Below are 24622 nucleotides of genomic sequence, written 5' to 3' on the forward strand. Positions count from 1 at the left end.
TGCCTATAAATCGTAAATGTAAAAAGCCCTGCAATAGCCACAATAATGAGACCATCCCTTTACCGTGAAATAAAAACAAACTAAGATATGATGAACTACTTAATAATGCCACAGATCTGATGGCACCAAATTGTCCTGCTGCCCGATGAGGTTCTGAATACCACATTTCCAGACTGCCTGGGCTGGGGCTTGCCCTTTGGAACCTCACATGGTCAGCTCCTAGAACAGCCTCTTTAACCTTTTGAAACTTTACTTGTGGTCACACCACACCACCAACAGAGGCAGCATCACAAGATACAGATAAGGAGAATGAATGAACAGGCAGATCTGTCAGAAGGGAGAGACAAAACAAGGAAGCAGAAAACAAGAAGTATGCAATAAAGATATTATCAGGACTTTAAGATGAAGTTCCTTACCTCATGTAGGATGTTGGAGACAGAGACTTTGGTTTGCCCCACTGGTAGGGATGCTGTGGCACAGACAGGTACTGTTCACAGAAGTTTCCTTTCCTGATGTGCTGAAAGCTGGAGAAATCTTCCGACGACAAATCAGCAGTCGGTGATATGGTCCCATGATCCTCACCAGCCGGTTCAGTTTTGAGAGTCATGGATGGGGTGTGGTCGATGGCAGTCTTCCTCGACTTGATGGGAATCCCATCATTCATATCTATGGTGCTGTCGGTGGTGAGGGCATTGATGGCAGCAACGATGGCAGAGCTGGTGTACTGATTGGTGTTCCCCAGCCACGTCTCATCGGTGACGCTCACCCGTGGTGAGTTCTGTGGAGAAGGCGTAGGGGAGTGGTGTGGGGAGTAGGAGCTCTGCCGGCCATTGAGGCTGTACTTCCTCTTGTTGCAGGGAGACGGGGGCCTGGAGTTGCGAGCCCCAAGCCAGTTCTCCTCCGTGATGCTTGTTCTGGGAGACGTCGATGGAGAATGCCTGGGGGAACTGAGCAAAGTACAAGCCACCATGCTGCGCTGGTAGCCCTCCTCTGTGTCAGTAGTCTTAGGAGAGACACATGGGGACTGCCATGGAGAGGTCTGGGGTGAAGTGTACGGATACGAGTAGTTGGACTCGTAGGAAGATGCTTCAGAGTTGCAGCTTCTGGAAGACAAGCTGCTCGCTGGACTCAGGCAGGATGGGTCTCTGTACGCCTCGATGTTCGGTAAGTTCAAAGTGGCAGTGGAAGTCGATCGCTTGGCGTTTGGGATGGCATCCTCAACCTCATCGTGGAAAAACTGGTTGTTGTTATGATGAAGTCCCATGTAAGAAGTGATCTCAATTCTAGGGCTCTCCAGCGCTGGAGCTCCATTAGGTCTCATGTTTGGTGGCAGGTAATACTCGGAGGCCCCACTGTCGATATGTCCCCCGTATCCAGAAGGATGATTCGTCGATGGAACAACTGAAATGACGGGATTTGATGTCTGAAGGCCATGACATGGAGTTGACAATGAGGAATGTGCCACATTAAGAGGCAAGCCAGCACTTACATTTGAAGATGTATAATTATAGTGTTCTGGAAAAAACAAACAAAAAGGAATGCTATGAGGTGTTGCACAAATATACTCACTTAGTAAGAACCTCAGATGGAGTGAAGGGACACGGCACAATACACAGAAGCACAGCTCTCCCTAACAACCCAGCCCACAGGAGTGCCACACCAAGGGAGAAGCTGCAGACTAGCACCATTCAAAATGCCAGTAATTAAACAGCACATAACAAACTATCTTGGGAGGAGGATGTACACAAACTGAGTTTGTCTCAAGGACATTCTTTATATCTGATCCCTCAGAGCAAAAAATCAAGTCTTCAAACAATGTTCTTTCAGCATTCAGAGACTGCATTGCTGATCATGAGATGTGCTTCTATATAACCGAGCCTAATTCCCTCCCTGAAAAGTTGGAATACACAAAAAACACAGGACAAAACCCAAAACTGACAGCAGACTAAAGCAAAGAACATGATCAACTGCATTCTGTTAAAAAAAAATTATACACAACCAAAATTTCCATTACAGCAAGTTTCCAACTGGTTCCAGTTAACTAGGATTTAGGAACAGGATGGATCTATTGACCTACTCTGGTTTCTGAGACCACTTATCCTCTAGTCAAACTGGCAGAGACCAGGTAAAAGATAAACATGGATCTTTCTACTCCATGACAGATGAAATTCCACTGAAATTGCTGGTTACTGTGCACGCCACATTGAGTGCTGCCAGCAGCAGTGCATTCTTGGCCAACAGTCTAACATTTTAACAGTTCTGGGTGTACAAAAGCAACAGCAGAATTGCACAGTGGGTGTGGAAAACCTGCAAGGTGACAGATCACATAGCAGACTTGCACTGATGGGGTCCCTCATGTCCCTCCATCCCTGTTGCACTATGGACATCCCAGTGCTGGTCTGCAGGAGACCACCCCTGCCTCATGTCACTGTTGGCCTGCTGACAGGATGTCTTCAGCTCTACTTCCATCTCAAGGCTAGATACGTGTCTTCCTGTGCCACCCATAGACACTGGTGGGCCACGTGTGGGGAGACAGAGAACACTCAGCCAAGGGCCACATGCCCCTGGTGCTCTGAGCAGTGCTGAGATCAGGAGTCACCCACCCCATGCTTTCTCATACAGGGAGGCTCTGCATCACCAGCATGCACGGGCCAGACCCCCTAATGCCAGTGCCTCTTGCCTTCCAGGGAAAAGACTGTAAAACCTTTCTATCATGGACAACAGCTGCTGAACTTTTGAATACGGGTAATGCTGTTCTGCAGGTTCCTCTCAGCAGGCTGGAAATGCAATTAGCTTCACCTCCAGCACCAATCTGTTATTGCAGCATAAGCCTCCCCTGAGGATTATTATGGCAGGGGCACTTTCCTGCAGGACACAGGGAAACTGCATCCCCTCTGGCAACAGCCAGTCAACATAGGATGTCTGTTCCCTTCCCTCTCGGCAGGCAAGCTCCCCTAGCAGTCATCCCTACCCGCCTTTCCTAGAGAGTTACAGAAACGCTGTGTTAATTACTGCAGCTGCTATTCCCAACACAGTCCACTCCCCAGTAGCGCTGCAGATGAACCGAGCCCCGGAGCGGGTTAACAGCCGGCTGCTATCTCTCTTTTGTTTATCAGCTCAGCTCTCTCTGGTGCCCTCCTCCAGCGATCCTGCGCTCGTCTTTATTGCAGTCAGTGACTCCGAGACAAACGGTACTTAAGAAAAATTAATTCTTGTTGCAGTTTCACAGCGGATCTACGATGTTCTAGTTGATGATAAGCAACACCTTTTGAACTCACTCTGTATTTTGCCTTCAGGAACGGGCCACTTACTGAGAAAGGGTCATTACATTACACCAGTGTGCCACAAATAAAGCTGGATTATTCAAAACATGCTGTATTTTCACAGTTTAGTCAAACAACAAATCAGGAAGGAACCGTGGAGAACGAGGTGCTACTTTTACAAGGATAATCTGACTGCAGTGGTCACAGATCTTCCTGGGGGATAACAGTCCCCCTCCTTCCAAAATTAGTTCCCTTTTGTTGCTTCTCTGCCACATGCTGGTGACACTCAGTGTCACCACAACCACCACCACTTCCCTCTCACTTTTCATGGGAAAAATCCTCTGAAGTGGTAAGACCACCTCCATTTCAGAAATTAATTCAGAGTAAGAGTCCAAGCAGCACCTCCAGGGCAGCTTCAACCTCCTCACTACTTCCTCCAGCTTCAGAGGAAGGTGATGTCCCTGGAGCCACACTGCTGCCAGGACTGGCTATGCTCTTCTGCCACGTATGTCCCCCAGCCTCCTGGCATGTAGGTGGATGGCTCCATGACATGGCACAGCCGGGTGCTGCCTCCAGCCAGACCCACTGCATGGCCCAATGCCTCGGGCAGGGGGCCAGGGGGTTTGCTGGCTGTCCCAGCTCTTGCACACCAAGTGGGCTTTGCTCATGGGATGCAACAGCAGCATCTATCTGCTGAATGCAGCCTGTGTCTATAGGCCTTTTATTAAAAATAAAGAGTGACACAAACAAAATAGCAAGGGTAATTATTATACGCATGAAAATTATTATGAGCCCAGCAGTTCTCTTCAAATTTAATGCATGACTAGGGTGGAATTCAAACATTTGATGTCTGCTGGAGATCTGCAGCCCAGGCCAAATAGACAATATAAAGGCACAGACCAGCTTCTCAAATCCAGTTTAATAAAAAAGAAATTTTTAAAATACATCCTCAAGTGCTCCAAGCAACAAGTTCCCCTAATGCACGTGGCAAGGAATAGCCTCTTTTAGAACTACTGCACATCCTTTTTTAAAAAGTCAACTTCTAAAGGGTCAAGAAAAAGGGTATGTCTCATACAACTGCTCTCACAATAGTACTTAAAATTGAAAGAAATGACATCCAAAGCCTTCCAAATATATTTAGGAATCTTAAATTTTCAGGCAGTGTGTAGGACTTTGTCCAACAAATATAAAAGCCCCCAAGCCAGAACTGAGAACAGGAGTGAAGGAGCTCACTTGGTTTGTGAGCTAAAAACAACCAGCTACAATTTCTAAAAAAGTGCATTCTTCTACACAACTTCTGTATTTACAAAACTAATCAAATGCATACATATGAATTAGATAGGTAGAAATACTGAAGTATTGAAGGACAAGAGATGGGGGTGGCTATACAAAGGCACAAATATGCATCACATAATACAGCTCTGTAGGGTCTTTGACAGTGCTGACAGGGACAAAAGAAAAGTAACACTTGAACGTGGAGCTGCTGTCACAACCATGATACACAGAGGCCCCCCAGGATCTCTGCACTTACTACCAAGACACTTTCAATAGCGTGTGTTTTAATATCTTGAGCCACATCCCAGTATGAGACAGACCAGTGCAAGTCTGCAGCAGTTCTGTTCCAACAAATCCACACTTACATTAAAAGTATAACTAGGCCAAGAAATTTGACACCTCGATTTGTGAGCCCATCTTCACATACTACATTTCACTTTGTGACAGCATAAAAATCCAGGGCTTTTTTTCCTACTAATTAATTTTGCAGAGCAAGGGTTTTATTCCTTTCTAACATTAACACATTAACAAGCTGATTCTGCAAGGTACCGAGCACCATCAGATTTTATTTGCACTCTTTAAATAGGAATGCTGAACACCTGCAGCTCAAAGAGGCTTCAGAGAAGATAAGGGCTATTTTACATTTCTGAAGATGAAGCCAAGTCTAGGTCTGTGTTTAGATTCACGCTTGCAAAATTGCCTAATGAGGTTAGGTACTTCTCCCACAAGGACTTTTGACACTTAATTTACTTAGACCCCTACACTTTCCAGGTGTCTAATTACTAGGACACTCATTTGAAAAGCTTGGTGTGAAACTCTTAAAACCACATTTTCATAAAGACTGAGAAGCTTGTAACAACTTTTGGGACACTGACAGTGTGCTGGACAGATGAGTAACTGGGGAGTATTAGAAAAGGAAGCACCATGCCTTCACTTGCATCCTGGCAGTCTGTGACACACAGGCAAGGATTTGGGAACCTGCTTTAATTCCAATGCAAAAGATAAAGCATTCCTTTGATGCTGCACTATGTCACTTACTTACACGGGAGTTTTTTATGGTAACCAGCTATGCCCGATGCCACAGCAGTTAGCCCCATACCAGAAAATGACAACTTTCTGTCGATTACAGACTTGTTTGCCTCATTTCCACCTCAATTATTATTAAAATAAGCCATATTGCTAAAAAGCCATACAAAAATAGTCGGATCGAGACACCGGCATTGCGAATAGTGTGATCCCTCATAAATTCAGTCACGTTATTTTTATTTACAGATGACCTTCAAGCTAGACCCGGAGCCTAACTACTAGCTTCAGCCCACAGAGGATAAGAGGAGAGGTACAGAAGTGGGTTCTGAACTGGCCCATTTCTGTACTGGGGAAGATGCAGATCCCCACTTCCACCCCCGGGAATTTTGGGGCCGGTGAGGGCTGGACGAAGGGGTCAGCACCGGGCAGCCTGCGAGGACAGCCCGGGCGGCCACAGATGCTGCCAGATGGTGGCAGCTGTGCGAGCAGGCAAACCTCAAAAAATCTCTTAAGTTCCAAAAATTAGGCATCTGCTGCCGCCTGAGCCGTCTCCCCTTGCAGGCTCGTCCGGATGCTACAAGGGCACTGCGAGGAAGACCGTCGGGCGCCAGGAAAGCGTTCCACTTACGGTCGCCGCGGCCCCGTTCTCCGTTTCCCGGCGCTGCGAAGACTTGGCGCCGCCCGGGGCCGGGCCAACCCCGCGGGCGGGACAGCCGGCTCCCCCGCCCCACCGCCCCCAGGCCGCGCTCCCCCGGCTGGGTGGGGGATAACTTTCCTCACTCCCGAACCTGGCTGCGCAGCGGAGAGCTCCCGGCGGCATCCCTCCGCCAGCACCCGCTGGTGCCCCGGCTGCCCCGCCGCGACCCACCTCCACCGCCACCCTCATCGCTGTGCTTGAACTCGAAGAGGAAATCGAAGTCAAACTCCTGCTCGGCCTCCACGCCCGTCATGGCTCCCACCGCGACCCCGGCCACACTCTGGCACCCAGGACGCGGTGGCACAGCTCCCGGGCCGCCCTGTCGGGCCCTCCCTGTCGCGCCCGAACACCTGCTGCCGGCGAGCCGGGCCCAGCACCCCTCGGCGGCGGTGGGCTTGAGCGCAGGCCCCGGACAGGCGCACGACGGCGTCCGCTGCGGGCGGTAACGTGACCCCAGCCCCGACGGGCGGCCTCTCCGTGCCGCCGCCTCTGATCCGCCCTCCCTCCCACTGTTGATATTTCCGGGTCGATGCAAACAACCGCGGTGCCCGCCTCCCCACCCCCCCACCCCCAACCTCTTCTCGCACACCCCTGCCCAGGCTCTGCCCCTGCAGAACAGACTGCATTCCGCGGGGACACCCTCGGACGTCCCGAGTGTGTCCCCCCCGGGCGGGGGGCCGGCATCAGGGCGGACTCCAGACCCCGGCTGGCCGGCTCTTCGGGACAGCATAGGGAAACCGGGGCTGGACAGTCAGTGGGACTTCACCGGATCCTGTCGCAGGTGCCGGGCTCCCGCGAAACGGAGTGGAGCAGGAGGGAGGGCTTTCCGCCCTCGGCTGGGGGGCTTCGGGGGAGGGAGAAGAGGATGGCTCTGCCCGCCCAACCGGGACACCAGCGTGTCCCCCTCTTCACTGCGAACTGCTAAGGCTTCTTCCAAGGGTGCCCGCCACGCTGTGTCTGCAAGCTTTCATTTATTTATTGTTTATTTTAATTCGTTCAGCACTCACTAGTGCCAACTGCTATAAAAGTGGTACTCGTAGAGTTACTGGTTGCCTCCGTGCCCCGGGGAAGGAAATGTCCCTGGACCGAGGCCGCAGTGGGAACTTGCGAGAGGGTTCCGGTAACGGTGCGAGCGAGGCGGCGGGAGGCCGGACTGGAACGGTACTCCCCTGGCCTGCCGCCTTGCACATTTGTACCGATTGAAAATCAACTAGGGAAAAATAAATTGGACTCTTTAGCTGTTTAGAAATGTGCTTCTGTCAAATTCCACCGTCCTGTTTGGAAGCCTTTGCTGGGCACAGGAGCTCGCCGCCGCAGCCGCTCGGCTCGCTGGGACTCTTGAGTTACCCGAGCTTCAGAACATATTTTAAAAGGAATAGAGTTTTTCAAGAGTTTATGGCAATGGTATTCCCTTATAAACTCAGGGAATACCATTTTCCGCGCTTACGACTGAAATCTCCGTTACAAAGTGCCAGGAAAACAACAACATTTTTCCATCAGAGCCCGTTACGCTTTTTCCCCCCCTCGCCGGGGACGAGTCGCGCTCCAGCTTAGTCTCTCGCAAGAGCCGGCGGGCACCGGCAAACCCCGGGGCCAGTGGGGCAAACCCAGGACACGCAGAGCCCCTCCACCCCGGCGTGCTGCCAGGGGGTGCGAGCCTGTGGCGGTGCTGGGAGGACACGGGGTTTGCTTTGGGGCGGAGGTGAGGCAGCCGCCGGGACGCCGCCGTGGGGCTGCCCTCCCTGCGGTGCTCGCAGTCGCTTCCCCGAAGTGCCGGGGCTGAGTCACTCGACTATGCAAAAGGCCTTGGCAACTGCGGGACCCCACTGCCTGCCGGCTCGCAGGGGCCATGCTCGCAGCAAGATGCCGGAGCAGGCCAGGGGCGGCCCGCTCCAGCCTCAGGGGAGGGACCATGGCGCAGGAACGAGTGTCACGCTTTTTCCCCTCACGTCCCGCAGCCCTTGCCCCGACGGCGCTATCTGCCGCCTTGCCCCGGCCCCCAGCACCCGGGCTCAGCCCCCCGCCGTCCCTCTATGCCGGGCTGTTTTCTGCTCCCAGTGTCCTGCCGGGGCGCCCCCGGGGAGAGAGAAGGCGGAGCTCCCAAATACCCGCTGCTCTCGCTGCCTCGCCTCTCCCACATCTGGTACCTGAGAAATGGGTGAATTATCTCAAACTATTTACGGACGGGTTGATTTGCCAGTGCCAAAAATATTAGTGGTGTCAGTGAAATATTTCAATTGGCACGCATGCCATGGATAAAGAGGAAAGATACACAACGGAAAGGTAAAACCGAAGTGATGCCACATGGACGAACGGGAATAACGTCGCGCCCATAAATAATCCAGTTTAAAACAGTGCCATCAAAACCGGGGAAAGCGAAACAAGCGGGGGGACGTGGTGGGACGCGGTGGGAGAGGGATAGAGGGGGGAGAAGAGGCCGAGGCCGGGCTATGTGCCCCGACGAGCCCATACCCGTGGCGCCAGATGCCTTTGCACTGCCCATCAACTGCCCGTCCAGCCCGACCGCTCCCGGCCAAGCCTCTCCCTGTAGTTAACCTGAATTGTCCCAGTTTCCCAGTCCGTAACGCAGGTCCAAGAAGGACCCAGCTTTCGGGCTGCTCTGGCTGAAGGCTCGAAGCCTGAAGGAGAATTTAACTTCTAAATGGCGTTAACCCACCGGTATTGCCTAAGACATAGGACCCCGCACCGTCCTACGAGCCAAAGAAAAAGCCGGGGGGTTCTTCCACCGGGACACTTTGGCAGTTTGTTCCCAAGCTCAGGAAGAAACAAAAGTATTTTCTTTGATCGCCGTATTTTAGCAATCAAGAGGCACCTTAATTTGCTGGCAACGATCTGGACTTGCAGGGCTCCCCTACGTGTTTCCTGGATTGGGTCACACTTTCTGGCTGGCCTCATTTTCTTAGTCCCTTACAAAATACATCAACAGGGAAGAGAACAGTCGACGATGAGAGCAGGCGACATTTTAACGTAGGCATCAGAAATGCCACAGAAATCAAGAGGGGGGATTTAAAAAAAATTTTTTTTTTCTTTTTACAGAAGGCGCCTGTATGCTTTTTTTGTCAGCTGCTTCTGGGTGTAATTTTTTGCAAGTTAGAGCATTCAGTGCCCTTAAAGCCCAGAGTGCTTGAAACACCATGCGTGCAGCCCTCGGAGGTCCGAGCATGCAAAAGGCACGCAAGCCAATGCTATAAAATAAAAAGTAATTAGCTTTCATCCAAAAAGGCCCTCGCATGCTTCAAAAGCGGAGCCGCAATCACAGCCGTGCTTGTAACTTTTGCATTGGCAGGATCCTGTCAACTGAAATGAACTCCTGGAGTGAAAACATCTGTGATTAAAAAAAACTGAAAAAGGAAAATAAATCATGGGTCCTGCGGGCCGGCCCATATTTCCGGGGACGAACCCAAGTAGGGGAGCCCCGTCGTCCCACAATGCGGAATAGACACTGCGACCGTGGACGCGACTTCTTAACTTTCTCTTTTCGCGATGTGCGGAGCCGCTGTGCCGAGCCTGGGCCCAGCAGCCCAGCAGCCCCAGCAGCAGCAAAGCGGCAGCATCACCAGTTCGGAAGAAAACTTGGGAGCCCGGGAGTAGCCGCGGGGAGGGGGGGTAGTGTGTGCACGGCAGCGTGCTGCCCCCGGGCCCACAGCAAGGAGCAGGGAGCTGCTCCGCACCTGCTGCGGCGCGGAGGTGATGCCGTCTGGGGGGTCCCCCCGTCGAAGCGAAGCGGCGCGTCGGTGCCTGGCAGGGAACGGCGAGGTGCGAAAAATTTCAGCAGTGGGCAGAGCGCTGCTGGGTAACGATGCTCCGGGGAGAGAAAAATGTCCCGACTGGCACAGGAGAGGCTGGAGCCAGGACCGGCTTCAGGTAAACGCTGCCCCTGGCAGGACCAAGTTCAGTCTTGGACCAGAAGCTCGCCGTAAAGTGATTCCCAAGCCCGGCGCCCACGATCTTTCTCTCTAGAAACTTTGCCGCTGTTGTATTCTGAGCACTTTTCGCTGCAGAGCTACTACGGGACAACGAAAGAAGTCCCGACAGAGAGCCGGGATCGCGGGGCAAGCGCTCCCCCCTGAGCCGGGCCAGCGGCGGCAAGCCCACACCTCCGGGAGCCACGGGGGACCCGGGGTTGGCGGAGCCCTGCAGCCGGCTGCAGGCGTGCCAGCCTGTTTGGGTACCCCGCGGAGGGATGGTCACTGGTACGGCGCTTGGCACTGTCTGAGACGCGTTTTTTGAGGAGGCTCCCTCCTGAAACTGGGATGGCTGCAATTACAGAGTCTATTCTGACTTACTCCCGAATCAAACCCAGGGCTGGGAAGGGAATCCCCGAGCCACCTCACAGCATTTCCCCCTGATGGGACCCTAGGCGTCCTCGCAGCCTCGTGCAGGCGGCGAGGAAAGATGCAACGCTCCCCCGGGCCGGTACCGAGAGTGACAACGGGCCCGGGCCCGGCCCCGCAGGAGGCGGCCGGGAGCGGCGGCCCGGCCGAGGCGGTGCCGTGCGAGTGGCGAAGGAGACACCTATTGGCAACCGGCCGCCGGCAAAGCTCCGGGCCGCCGCGGGGAAACACCTTCGCCCGCCCGCCCGCCTGCCCGCCGCCCTTCCGCACCGCTGCCCGTTACCTTCCTCCGCCGCCTTCATGGTGCTGCCGAGCGGGACGGCGCTGCGCTGCGGTGCCGCCGGTGGCCTCTCTTTCCCGCTGTCTGCGTCCCGCGACGGCGGCGCGGCGGCGGCCGGCGGAGCAGCGCTTGGCATCCACCCGGCGCCGCGCCACGGGCCGCTGCCAGCCCCTCACCGCCTGTCCCGCGCCCCCCGCCCCGTTTCACGCCCCGGCGGCAGGGTCTGCGCCGCCCCCGGCGTGGCAGCCGCACCCGCGGAGGCACAAGAGCTCGCCACCGCCCCCCCGGGGCCGGGGCATGGAGAGGAGGGCGGGTGTGCGTGGGGACTCAGGAGGCACTGCCCGCGCCGCGGCGGCGGGACGAGGTGGCGGGCGCTGCCCGTCCGCCGGGTGCCGCAGGCAGTGTACGGGAGCGAGTAAGTGTGCGGAGCGGGGAAGTCTCGCTCTGACGCAGGGCTGCGCGCCCGGTGCCGCCTTTTTAAAGCTGGAAAACACCCCCCACCACCACCTCCCTTCCCCTCCCGGCCCCTCTCCCCGCCCCGACCTCGTGATGTCAGCCGGGTCCCGGCCGCGCCGCCGGCGGGCGGCCAAAGGGAGGCGGGCACCGGCGGGCACAGACGGGCCCCAACTGCTGAAGCCGCCCCTCTGCGAGGCACGACGACCGCCCGTCCCCTGGCCTGCCCTGGCCTCGCTGCCGCCTGCGGGGTCCCAGAAACTTGCGGGAGCCGGCTGATCTCCTCGGAGGAGCGGGCGGCGCGCCCGGGTCGCGGGGAGGGGAAGGAGACGGGAGAGAGCGGGACGCAGGCAGGGAGGTGAAAAAAAAAAAAAAAAAAAAAAAAAAAGCGAGGCAGCCTCGCATGCTGAAATCATTATGTAAAAAATCACAGGCTTCCCCCACTGTGGAAATTTGGAAAAGAGCATCAACTGGCAGACGAGAGAAAGGAAAATCCCATTCTGCTAAATTACTAACAGACCCAGTGGACTCAGTTTCAGTCGCTCCAGATTGATTATTATTTTATTTATTATTATTCTGTAAATATCTCAGCAACACAGTTGTATTCCATCACTTCATAGCGGGGGGTAGGAGACGTTGCCAACCTACAGCGACTCCTCCTCCCACCTCCGGGATGCCCCGGCCCAGCCCACGACGCGGCCGTGACACCCCGCCGCAGGCAAGAGCTATCCCGCCGGGGGCTGCCCAGAGAGGCCGCATCGCCTCCGCCGCCTGGTTCCGTGCTTCCCCCCTCGTCCTCCCTCTGCTCCCACAGCTGGCAGAAAGGGACCATACTTTCCTACTGGAATTGGCGGCGTGCGGAGAATTAGGGTGGTTTAGAGCCTATCTGGGGTATGAAGAAGAAAAAAAAAAATCATAAATTTAGTGCCTGACACTCATATGCGGTTGAAAGCGAAATCCTGTCTGCTTCTGGGGAGCAGGAGGCCGAGGCTGATTCTTCGGGACGAGGTCCTCCACGGAATCATGGTGGAAAATAGTCCCCACTAAAGAGCACTCTCGGAGAGGAGCACAGCCCCCCCCCCCCCCGATCCTCCCGGGCCCAGCTGCTCCCTCAGGTGGGAAAAAACCAAAAGGAAAAGGGCTGCACTTTTAATTCAAGGAAAAACTAATGTGGAAAAAGAAAGGAAACTCCTCAGGCCCTCAGCGGCATCGTCCCTAACCTTAAGGCCTCCCCGCAGGCATCTGGGGTGGGTCGCCTGGACGTGGCGAACACGGAGATCGGTGCCTGCCACCCGGGTGCGCAGAGGTAGGGAGCTGCGGCGGAGCGGGATGGGGCGGCCACCCATGAGCCGGGGTGCCGCCAGGGGACGCTGCGGAGCGGGCGGGCGCGGGGCGGTGCCGCAGCGCCCCCCTCGACGGTGCGGTCTCCCAGCGGAGCCCGGCGCTACCGGCACCGCATGAGAGGAGGGGGGAGGGAGGGGAGGTCTAGGGGACGTTTCCCCCCGGGTCCCGCGAGCTCCGGCTGCCGGAGCTGTCCGAGGAGAGTAGGAGGCGTCGGGAGATCCCGGCGCCTTCCTGGGAGGCCGGGGGGGGGGGATGAGGCGCGGGGCGGGCGGGTACCGCGCTCCCCTCCGCGGGACTCTCCTTTCCTGCCCGCCCCCCCGCTCCCTGTTGAAATGACGGAATCCCCTGTCTGTTTCCTCCTGTTTAATGCCGTTGCCCGGACCACCATGGCTCCGGTCCAAAGCCCCGCCAGCCGGCGCAGGCAGCCGGCGGCGGCGCAGAGCGTGGCCCGCGGCCGCCCCCCGTCCCCGACCCAGTCCCCGCGGCTCCTGTCCCGGCCCCAGCCCCAGAGCCCACATCACCCCGCGCTGCCGCCCCGGGGCCACCCGCCGCCGCCCCGCCTCCGCTCTTCTTCCCTTTCCCCTGCACCTCCCTCCCGCCTCTGCAAGTTTGTTTACAGCCGCTACCAGGGGAGACTGTTACATGGAGCTTATTTTGGGAGCTGGTGATGACTAACGAAGTTAAAAGGAGCTTAGTACAGAAAACAAACTTATTTTTAGACGGCTGTTGTTTCAGTGGATTATTGTAGCAAATGCACCCTGCCCGTTTTTAAAAGCCACTTCCCACATGCCAAGTCCTTTCTGTTGCACCGCTGCACACGCCTGGCCAGCCCCTGCATTGTTTGCTTAGCTCTCCTACATCTACTGGCTAAACCCTACCCGTAATTGCTGTGGCTACAAGTGGTCTTAATAATTTGGACTTTCCTACACACAAACCTACAGACCTTTCCACAGAACAAAAAAGAAAGAAAAAAACAAACAAACAAAAAAACTTGGAGCATTTGGAACAATTTACGGTGACCTCCAGTGTTGGATGAGCAGGGAACAGAGGGAGGGAACTTTGGGGCAGGGCTGGCTCTTCTGCAGGCCTTCACTTCCCAGGTGCAAGGCGAACAAGGCAAGTGTTCTGGGCTGCAAGGGGACAGTGCTGTCTGCTGCAGCTGATGTGCAGGGAGAAGTTTGCAGTGTGCAACAGCGAGATGTAGTTGCTCCCACTGCCTCTGTCCTTGTCTCCTCTCCTCCCCATGTGGGAATCTCCTCATGGCAGCTCAGGCACTGGGCTCCCTGTGTCCCTCCACCAAACAGCCCTAAACCCTGGTGGGTGACTCACAGCAGAGCTGTTAGGACCTCAGCAGACTCTGCTCCTCTGGGTAAACAGGGTTGAGCAGATGTGTGAAGCAGTAAGAAACCCTTCTTTGTCAGTGGTGGCATACCAGGCCGTGACTCACCTCCCTTCATCACCATGCAGCCAGGTTTCTCCAGCTTTCCACACAAGTGCTTCTGCTGGTGCCTCTTTAACCATGGACCCTCTCCACTGCAGACAGTTGTACAGGCTACCTGGGCAGTCCCTCTCCATCCACATATCCTACAGCAAGGAGGATGAGGAAGGTCAGCTGGTTCCCCTGTTTCCCTAGTGCTGTGGCAGAGGCAGAGGCAACTGTGCTTGAAAACAAAGCACTTGCTGCTTTTAGTCAGTAATTAGGTTAATTGGCAGAGAGAGTTCAGCTGCCCCACTCTACCTTTCTGCCTTGGCTGAGACTGTGCTCAGGGTGGCTTGCATGGCCTGCATTGGGCTGAGAAGCTTGGCTGTGCACTGAGGCAATGCTCAAGGGAGATGGTGTGGCATAGCTCTCCCTCATGGGAAGAGGCTGGACTGAGGCAAGAGTTTGGGAAGAAGAGGATGGAGCATGGCAGGGGAGAGAGCAGGCCACAGGGCCTGAGGGCATAGGCTTTTTGGATACCCATTGATTTTCCACTGCCCTGATGGCAATCAGTTTGTCATGGAGAAATAACAACAAGAAAAAAACCCTGTATATTGTGGAAGGAAGGAGGGCAGGAGTAGGAAAGAAGTCTTCTCTCCCTCTTCCTACCTAGCTGCGAGGTGGGTGAAGAGTGCTGCCACAGCACCACAGTACCTCCCATCCCAATTGCTGGACTGCACTCCTCCAGTGTTCAAGCTGTCTGAGTCCCCTGGAACCCACTTTGACTTTCCCTTGGTTGTCCAAACATGCTTACCCTGAAATGCACACACCACTCCTTTGCTGCAGGAAGAAGTCAAATGCCACAGGCTTAAATTGGTACTTTTTAATCACTTTTTACCCCTTCTGTTCACCTTTGCAAGCAAAGCTATAATCTTGCCCTCTATTCTCTTGCCCTCTGACAGTTCTTGCATGTAAATGTAGTGCTATCCTTTAAAAAAACACATGGAAACCTGTGGAGCATTTAAACAGGATGTTTTAATCACTGAAGAGTCTGATTCATGCTCACTAAATTGGTTTCACATTTTAAGTCATCTATGTGTGTATTCCCTGCTGCATTTTGCTTTTCTCTCCTTTTCTTAGAGCCTCCGCAGGCTGGGAGGGGTGGTTTGCACAGAGCTTTGTACACAGTAGCTGCAGTATTTCTCAGGGAACCTCTAATTTAACAAAAATGCCTTAGTTTTCACCTCACCAGAGTATATAGGTTAGTAGCATGGCACAGCAGGCAGTCAAGGCTGCTGTTCCTGACTGGCACCCTCATCTGCTTGCAAGACTTTGGACAAATTGTTTCTCCATGTGGTGTCCTGTGAAATAAGAATCTTTCAGCTTTGTCTGCAGAAAAGACGTTTTGAAAGCAGGGTGGGTGGGGAATATCTCTGTCCAATGTTTACTAATATTTATTAAATATATTTTTACAATAAATGCACAGAATCCCATAATCCAAGATACAGATCAGAAAAAGCCACCCGTGCTCTGTACATAAATTTGTTCAGTTTTGGGCTTCTTGCCCTTATATCCTTACAGTCTTTTCTATCTAATTTACATAATAATGGACATCTCCTTAGGGTCTCTGGGCCCATCTTTTGGGTCTTGGTAGCTTCAAAAGCACCACCATCTGTTTAGAATTTGGTTCATTGTAACAAAAAAAATTGTGCCTCCCCAAGTCCCTTAATTAAAGTCTTTCTAATCCCCTGCTTTGAAAATTGTATCAAGATTTGCTGGAAAATGAGAGAGCCCATGGCTAGTGCTTGTGGCTTGTGCTGCATCATTTTGAGATGGTATGGAGCACACCTGAGTGGTGGCCAGCTACTGCCCAAAGCCCCTGAAGTTGGAATTTGATGCAAAGGCAGGGGCTGGGCTTAGCCTCCCATCCCCCAGACAAAGCCTCTTTTACAGGCTGCCAGAAATAATTTCACCACTTTTAAGGTGCATTGCACTTAGCAGGACAAATGCCAGAAGGAGGAATTTTGTGTGCTCGAATAATGTTGTAATTTACCTTATAACTGGTCTCATTACAACATTGAGAGCTCTGCTGATTTACCTGGCTTTTGATTTAGTGGACTCTTTTTAAACAGCTATTTAGGAACACAGCCAGGGACTGTGGGCAAAGGACCTTAAACCTTTTTGGAGCTTGTCAGCGTTAAACACTGGCCCAGCAATTAAACCAAATGACAGATGCTGTCTATTAATCCCCGTTCCCTCCCTGATGAAGAAAGGAGAGAGAATAATATACAAGAAACTTAGCCAAAAGTAAAATTACAAGACAGAAAAATTACCTTTATCCTGGCCCAAATCAGAACAGAGCTACAGTCACCCATTCAGACACTGACTTTTTAAAAACAAGACAGACATGAGACAGCCCCACTGGACCCATATCCAGAATGCTGCGACTGAATTAAACAGAGAGAAATAATTTCCTAATGATGCACTCTATGTTAGTGCCACTTTGTTTCCTTTTGGGTTTTCCCCATCTGAAAAACTGCACAGCCATCAGGTACAGAGCTGGTGCTCCATGTGGACCCCTTGCTGCTGGCTGGGTCAGTGTGCAGCATCTCCTTTCTACTGCTGCTCTGGACTGAGGAAGGTGCCAGCAGTGGAGCTGAATCTCCGTTCTGATGCATGACCCTCAGGTCCCAACCTGGCAATTCATGTGCCCCCTTCCTGTGGCAAAAAAACCATCAAAAGTGAGAATACTTATACTCTGCATTTATTCCTGGACACTAGCAATGAAATGTGTAATACAGTGGGTAGCTAAAAAAGAAGAGCATGTATAAAGCTGTTTAGTAAAATAGTACTGAAGAAATGGCAATTTTTTTTTTTCTTGTGCAGTATAGACAGACTTGCAAAGGAGCAGTGACAAAGTTGTCTACTAGATGATGTATTTTAGCTCTAGAAATATTTCATGTGTTTCAGACTTCCCCAGCTGCTGGTAGGTAGCATGGTAACAAGTTTTGTTCCTCACTCAGAAGTACTTAATGAAGGAAAGGCTGGCTGGGTACACAGGGACTCAAGCTGGCCGTAGAGCAGACCCTTCTCTGGGGGAAGGAAAGGGAAACATCAGATTTATGATGTCTGTGGAAGACTTGGACCCATGGTAGGTATCAGTTCCTACACACTGTGGGGATGGTGGCTTTCACCTCATCCGTCCTACAACATGCAGGAAAACACCTTCATTTTGAAGCAGTGCAAAGCAGATTTTTCCACATGTCTACATTTCATCTATAGGAGCAGGGTTGCTGCAGGTGGCTTTGTGGAAGTGGTGACCCAGGAGGGTGGACACAAGGTCTGGGCTGCCTGCACGTGTAGCAGTGCTTCTTAAGCTTGCAGCCCAGGGGCCAGCAGCTGATCCTGTGATGGTCAGGAGGTAGGAAAGGGGCCGTGCATGGTTCTTCTGTTGCAAAAGAGGCTCCTTTCCTTATTGTCAAGCCTGTAAACTCTACATCCCCTGGAAATACTGCTTTTAGTATAACTCCTTTTCATCCTCTTCCACCCTGGTGGTCCCTGAGTGCATCTCCTGCTTAGCCAGAGGACACCTAGACTGATCTGATTTGCATCAAAGGCAACAGGTTTTGCTGAGCTGTGGTCACAACCCAGTGCCCTGGTGGCCCAAACATATCCTTATCTCTCTCTGCCAAGATACATGCTATGGTAGCATCTCCTCATGGATCCGAGGCTCCATGCCTTGGATTATGGAACAGGTTTGGCAGTGGAGAAGTACCCTTTGCAGCTGCCCTCTCTGTAACCTGGGACCAGCCAGTTTTAGACTCCAGGTTCAACACTGAGAGCAGTCTGGTTGCCACATGACACAAGACACCAGTGTGAAGGCCCGGACTCCATGGCTGCAGCATGAGCCTTCTTTTTGAGGATCTCAGCTGTACTATTATTTATTTGTCAGGCCGCTGCTATCCCTACCAATCCTCAGCACTATCCCAAGTCTCTTCCTTCATTGGTTTCCTTCTGCTTTAGTTCATTAAACTTGTATTTAAATGTGCTTCCATTCGTGTAATATTAAATTCCTTTGCATTAGCCTGTTCCTCCGGTGTCTCCAAATCCTCCTGTAGTATGGTACATTCCTGAAAATTATCAGCAGCCTTCCCTCCTACCATGAAGTTATCTACATCTGGACACCCAGCATATCACACCAGCACAAAACTCTTAACCATAACAAGCCTCAGTGCTGAGCCCTGGGAGATCTGGCCTGTTAGCAAACTCTGTGTGCATGTGCTATTGCACTTTTCTCTAAGTTGTTCTTCTAATATTGATATTCCAATACTTGTGTACTCTTTACTGACCTTATTTTCTGATGCAGAGTCAGTAATCTTGTTAAACTCCAGCAAATATAAAATTGTTGCTTTAACTTTTCTGGGCTCACTTTCACAAACTTTATGAATGGGATGTGGACTCCAGCAGCAATTTTGACTACGGTCCCTTGTGCTAGGTGCTTGCAAACACCAGTCCCCACTCTCCCTTTCTCCTGTACTTTCAGCATGATACAGTAACTCAAGAGACGAGAAGTATTGAGGGCCAGAGGAACTATTTTCCAGATGATGAAATGAGGTACTAAGGTTTTATTCGCTGACTTGTCACTATGCACTATTAAGGAGCATCCTTCATATTTCATGCAAAGTAGGTAATAAAGGACTAGAGACCAATGGTGTAAAGCACTATACTCCCCTCTTACTTTCACCAAACATTGAGCTTCTCAGACTTTCCAAAGAGAGTGGCCTTTGACAGGGATGAAATTTGGAGCTTTTCAGCATAAAAGGCTATACAATAGAAACTGTATGCTACTGGAAATGAAGAATTATGATGGAGATGCTGAACAAAGATGTCTCCAGCTGCCTGCAGTGGAGTGCATATAGTGTCAATAGCAATTAGAAGTTTCAGGTACAGTATTCAGTGGTACCTAGGACATAGCTGAACTGCACCAGCTGCAGTCAGGGGCACCCCAGTGGTGGGCTGGCTTTGATCCTCACTCCCAGTCCAATTTCATTGCCCTGCCTGCTCCAGTTGTCCAGGGATGCCACAGACATCAGCTAAATCCTGTTTCTCACAGATTTGCCCCATGGATGAAAGGCTTCTGAGAAACCCTTTGATCAGCTTGGCAAAGCCAGAAGCTTCTCTTTACCAGGGGGACCGTGAAAGGCTGGCAGGAGATTCGGCTTTTAACATATACCTTTCCTTCCTCACAGCTTGAATTGCATCTCCCTCATTCTTTTCACACCATATTTCATGCACAATGGATGTTTTCTTCATAGGGATGACTTGGCTAAGGGGACCAGCATCCTGAAACGGATTGCCAGACTCCTATAATTTGGTCCAAGGGTTTAAGTCTTTGGTTCTTCATGTAACAAAATTATGTAGGAGCCCAATACCTTTGTTCTGTTAGCTAATAGAAGCATTCTTGTTTTGTGACATCTCTTTAGGCTGAAATAGCTATCTTGAAGAACAAATGCTGAAAATCAAAATCTTCTTGAGCCAGGCTTCCTCATTAGCAGCCTGCTTAGCTAGACTCCACCTTATTATGTTTTGCTGGTGTGTTACTGTAAAGAGAAAACCAAGGAGAAAAATAGGCAATTAAAATGCATTAAATTGATTTCCAAATGAGCACACAGGACCAGAAAGTCTTAGGAAGAACCCCATCTCTTCTATTGCATCTTTTGCGGAATGTAAGGGTGCAAATTCACTAGCACCTAGAACAAGACACATTTGCAAATATTACCAGGGTTCAGCCTCTATCTAGGATCCCTTAGTCAAGTGTCTGAAAAACAAATGTTTTAAGTCACTGAAGTTGCCGGGCGTGAATTGCAGAGCAGGACTTTTCAAAAGCCATGAAAAAATTTTCCAGGATGAATTCTTTTGAGCCAGCATTTCAAACATGAGTCTCTCAGCTCTGCAAAGCCTGCAATCATTTTCCTCATCATTAAGAAAAATGCCAAAAAGCACCTCATGATTTCTCTGCTCTAAACCATATTCCAGCACAACGGTAAAACTCCAAGCTTTGTGAAACCACACAGCCTCCTGACACCAGGTTCTTTTCTGTGGCTTGGGTCTCAACGACAGATTATTCCACCTCAAGTTAATGCATATATATATATCAAGTGCAAGCCTAGAACAGTTAAACCATGAAGATGATACAAATTAATCTTATCTTCTTTGCTTTCAGGACTTTCCTCTCCCTACTGCCCTCCTCGAAAGAGTCCAATTAAATTTCTTTTCAGGTTGCTTTTTTAGGACAGTAATTTTGAAATTAAAGAAGCCTCCCAACAGTGGTGGTGTGAAGGAGGCTCCCAACAGATGTGTATGTGTTGCAAGGGAAGAGAAACTGTATAGATATATGCAGACAGTAATGCCATTACTAAGCTAAGAGGTAGAGCAGTGGTAAAAAAACCCTCCCTGATCTACTGATGCAGACTGAATCTATCCACCATGATTATCCTAGGGAAGGCAGGTCTGAAAAGACAGATCAAAGAGCCAAAAAAATTGGCTCACAGGTCACTTTTGGATTTATGTTGAAGTGAGTCTTTGAGATTAAAGACAGTTGCGTTTACTGCTGAGGGGCTGCTTCCTGCTTGCTGCCCAGCACTGATGCATTGAGCAGTCCACAAGAGCTGTGCCACAATGAAATATTTTTCTTGGTGTTTCTCAAGTTACAAGAGTCAAAGCTGTCCGGTCTGGAAGTCTGGGATTTGGCTCCAAGTTTTGCTGGCTGCACTCCAGTAGATGGATGCAGAACAGCTTTACAGAAGCAGCCAGCAACCTTTTAGGAGGATACTGAGAGGCCATTTCCACACACAAAGCTCCACCACTCCTCCAAGTCACCGGGCTGCAGAGATCCCATGTTGAATGGAGCTCTGCAGCACCTCATCTGGAGGCTCTCTGAACATCAACATAGATGGAGTGACCCAAGGGATTAAACAGAAAGAGGCACCACGGATTATGCACACAAAGACACACACACACACACGACCATCTCCTCCATTTGGAGTTCATGGATGGCCAGACTATGTCACCTCAGGGTAAAAATTTGTCTTGAGGAGGGATCTGAAGGTGGTTCAGGGTGACTGCTGCCTGAGTACAAAGCCCAGACACCTCTTAGATCCTGGGATTATCTTGGATGGGCAGCTAAATTAGTGTTTAAACTGGTATCAGTGGCAAATCAGAAGAAGGTAAAGACAGTGTAGTAAGAGATCAGCTGGAGATAAGTATGGAAGGGCCAAAGCATGAGCTCCCAGTTCAGTGATGACAGTTTTTCAGGAACACTGATGAGAAGATTTGGAATAGGGCAGGAGCAGGCAGAAGGGCTGGCAGGTTGTTGATTCAGAGGCCCAACCACAAATGCTGGATCTGGCAGTGCAGTCTGATGGACTTTGATAATTCACGAAACATCTTGCTGAGATGAAATACCTGCCCTGCTAGGAGTACAGGAACATCTTCTTGTCAGCACTACTGACAAATCTGGCAAAAAGCAGATGAAGGCTTTGACATGGAGTCTGTCCTGACCCAGCTGTCTCCAGGGCTACTGAAACCCCATCCAGAGATCACTGCAGTAAATGCTATTTGGGGTAGTTTTCTCTTAAGAGCTCTTCATCCTCCTTTCATCCAAAGTTCAACAGAAATCACAAACTAACTTCAGAGGGTGAAGGCTCTGAATGGACAGGAGTTTCATTTGCAATCAGCCTAGATGGACTGCTGCCAGAAACTGCTCCACCTCTGAACACCTGCACAGCTAAATGAGCCTTTCAGGTGAGGGCTGCATCCCCAGTAGCAGGCATTGGGATGATGGTGGACAATGATTACACTGGAAATAAATCCATTCCATAACAGTGATTTCTGTCTTGTCTGGAAGATTTAAGGCTGAGCCATTAAGGAAACTTTTTTCCCTCCCCCATTACTGAAACACAGTTTTTGGAAACGGCTACTACACGAGTTGAAAGGGACTTTTTTTTGGTGGGTTATTAACGACGCTGGATGGGGATTTTACTTATTTGTTAGCTTTCATCGCCCCCTTCTGGCTTATGTAAAAATATCAGCTTTCAGAAAATAAAACACAAACCTTCCTGCAGATCTCTTAGAAATAAAGTAGTAAGGTAAACCCCTCGTATTTATTAATGTTGCCTCAGTCCTTCAAACAGAACCTGAGACCATTTTTGGAAGCGTGATGATTATTTAGAAGGGAAAGGATGCCTTTAGCTGGGTGAAAGGGGCAGGTGGTGTGTGTGTAACTGTGCTGGCAGGAAGAGTTGTTCCCTCTCTCTGCCTTTGGTTCCCTAGCACTAGTTTACAGCTATTTAAATCATAATGCTGGACTAAGAAACTTTAGTGATATTGATTAGCTTCCACATTAACTGTGCATGAACAGGATTAACAAGTGTTCATGTGCTGGAAGACTGGCAAAGCAAAGAATTGATTGCCAGGTTCTGTCAGAGGAACTTTGGGGCAATGTGAGGGAGCAGATCAGGAGATGGGACCCGTTCAAACCAGTAGCAAGGCAGAGCTTTGGGCAGGACAGAGGCCCCCTATGTATGTATATCCTATACTCAGAAGTGTACATTTCTGCATAAAATTGCAGTAATCAGAAGGCTAAGCAGAAAATTCATTGACAAGTATGTAATTACACTGAAGTTAACCAACTTAACCAAGTAACTCCAAAAGTGACCATTTTAAAATATATTTTAAAAATCATGCTGTATTTTCATGAAAAAAAAAAAAACAAACCAAAACCCATAAAAAACCTAAAAACAAACAAAAAACCCCTACCAGAAATAAACAAACTAAAAACAAAAAAAACCCACCAGTGAAATAATCCCTACAGGGAAGTGCCACTCAAACAGAAATGGATGATTAAACCTCAGGCTACAAGTGAAGGCCTTCATTCACGCTTTGCGTAAATGACATGATCAAGCTCTCAGATACCCAAGATTTTCAGTTAGCAGGTTTATCATCTTGATGAAAGTTCTGCCTCCCTGCAAGAAAAAGATACCATTTCTTGCCTCACAAGTCACTTGAAATCATAAAATCATAGAATCATTAAGGTTGGAAAAGACCCTGTAGATCGAGTCCAACCATAAGATTAGGTTCTAGGACCTTCCTCCTTACACATTGGCTCTAGACCCATCTCACTATTCGTCATCTTTCCTCACTTTTATCCATTCGCAGTAATGGCAAAACCTTACCCTTTGTCAGTCTCTTAATGGGCAAAGTGGCTTTTTCTGACTCTGAATAAGCTGCATTATCTTCTCCAGCATCTTGCTCAGGGTCCCTAATAACAGTTATGCATGATAACATGCATGATAACAATAATGATTGCTATTGGTTGCTCCTATTTTCTTTTTTATTCCCTTCTGACCATTTTGGTTGCCCAGCTTGAGATCTACCAAGAGACTAAAGAATTGCACAGTGAGTATTTAACATTTTTTGGAAACCAGGCTCCTACTCACAGAACAAACATCTTAAATAGAGGAGCATTAAAATCACCAGTCACTTCTGGTGGAGATCCACTCCGATTAGGAACAGACATTATTCTATGGGCAAGACCCCGGAAATTATTAAATCTTACCCCCTCACCTGCTTCACACCTCTAAAGTTCTTAGTTCCTGCCCTGAGTTTTGATACTTACTGAAATTTGAAGCTGATTAACTCTGGTGTATTCCAGACTCACAAACAGCTCCATTTTTTGATTTCTCTCAAGAAGAGGTAAAGTTCCCACATTTTTTATGCCATGGAAAAGTATCAAACTGGAAAAGTAGGAATCCAAGTAGAAGAGTTGGGAGATGTCTGGGACTCAACCAAGACTGTCAGGTAACAAGGACTACAGAGAGGCCTTGTTTTTCATGTTTGCCTTGAGTTGCTGGATGGCAATTTATCTGGTGACTTCCCTCCACTTTTTCTTAGCAGCTGCTCATGGCTGAGCTTTCAGGCAAGCTGAATTCAGCACATGTGCTGCCTCTTCAGCTCTGTCACCCTCCTCACACGATCACCAAATGAGTCTCTCTCTTACAGAATTTCTGTTCCATCTTTAAAAATAAATACAAAATAAATAAATGAAATTTTGACTGCAGCCACAAATCCTGACCCGCATAAAGGTGTGTCTATGCTTGAGTCAACAAGACTCAAGCCTACAAGATCAGTAGGCTGCAATTTCAAATAGACACCCAGGTTACTCAGAGAAGAACACAGTGATAGGAAGGTGCTGTGGAGTGGCTAGAGCAATGAAAGAATCTACAAAATGACTTGTAGGAAAAGTGGCCCATTAGGGAGATATCCTGATGTCCACAGGGAGCCTCCAAGTGGCTTGCTACGAGTGCTCAGTCTGGTTTTGACCTGTGTCAAAGGCGCTGTATCTCCATGCCAAGGGCTGGGGAGCACAGGACCAGACAGCCAAGCCCCACACACTTGGCTTGGGACTCCTTCCAGATAACTGCAAGCAGCCTTCTGATTCTTTTCCCCCCC

The 24622-nt window shown here is 50.4% G+C and overlaps 1 protein-coding gene and 1 long non-coding RNA gene across 11 annotated transcripts in view; both read right to left on the minus strand.

The window, feature by feature from the left end:
* The window catches only part of NFATC1 (nuclear factor of activated T cells 1), a 118762-nt gene extending 107398 nt beyond the window's left edge, over positions 1-11364 (minus strand). For 6 of the 10 annotated variants that reach the window (XM_071736289.1, XM_071736288.1, XM_071736287.1 and 3 more), the window contains exons 1-2: positions 10900-11363; positions 417-1515 (exon numbers count right to left, since the gene is read on the minus strand). In XM_071736289.1, coding sequence (XP_071592390.1) covers positions 417-1515; positions 10900-11032 — 1232 coding nt within the window. In that variant the 5' untranslated portion in view covers positions 11033-11363. Of the gene's footprint in view, positions 1-416; positions 1516-6432; positions 6768-10899 lie in introns of those variants that run through there. The other 4 variants (XM_071736290.1, XM_071736293.1, XM_071736295.1 and 1 more) reach the window with 4 other exon arrangements.
* Positions 11365-11892: 528 nt separating this feature from the next.
* On the minus strand, positions 11893-12823 carry LOC139792637 (uncharacterized). The gene is made up of 2 exons (XR_011724327.1): positions 12570-12823; positions 11893-12235 (listed from the first exon to the last, which is right to left on the minus strand). It is a non-coding gene; the product is annotated as an uncharacterized lncRNA (long non-coding RNA).
* Between the last annotated feature and the right edge of the window lie 11799 nt (positions 12824-24622).

The sequence above is a fragment of the Heliangelus exortis genome, chromosome 2 (assembly GCF_036169615.1).
Source record: "Heliangelus exortis chromosome 2, bHelExo1.hap1, whole genome shotgun sequence".
Taxonomy (NCBI): domain Eukaryota; kingdom Metazoa; phylum Chordata; class Aves; order Apodiformes; family Trochilidae; genus Heliangelus; species Heliangelus exortis.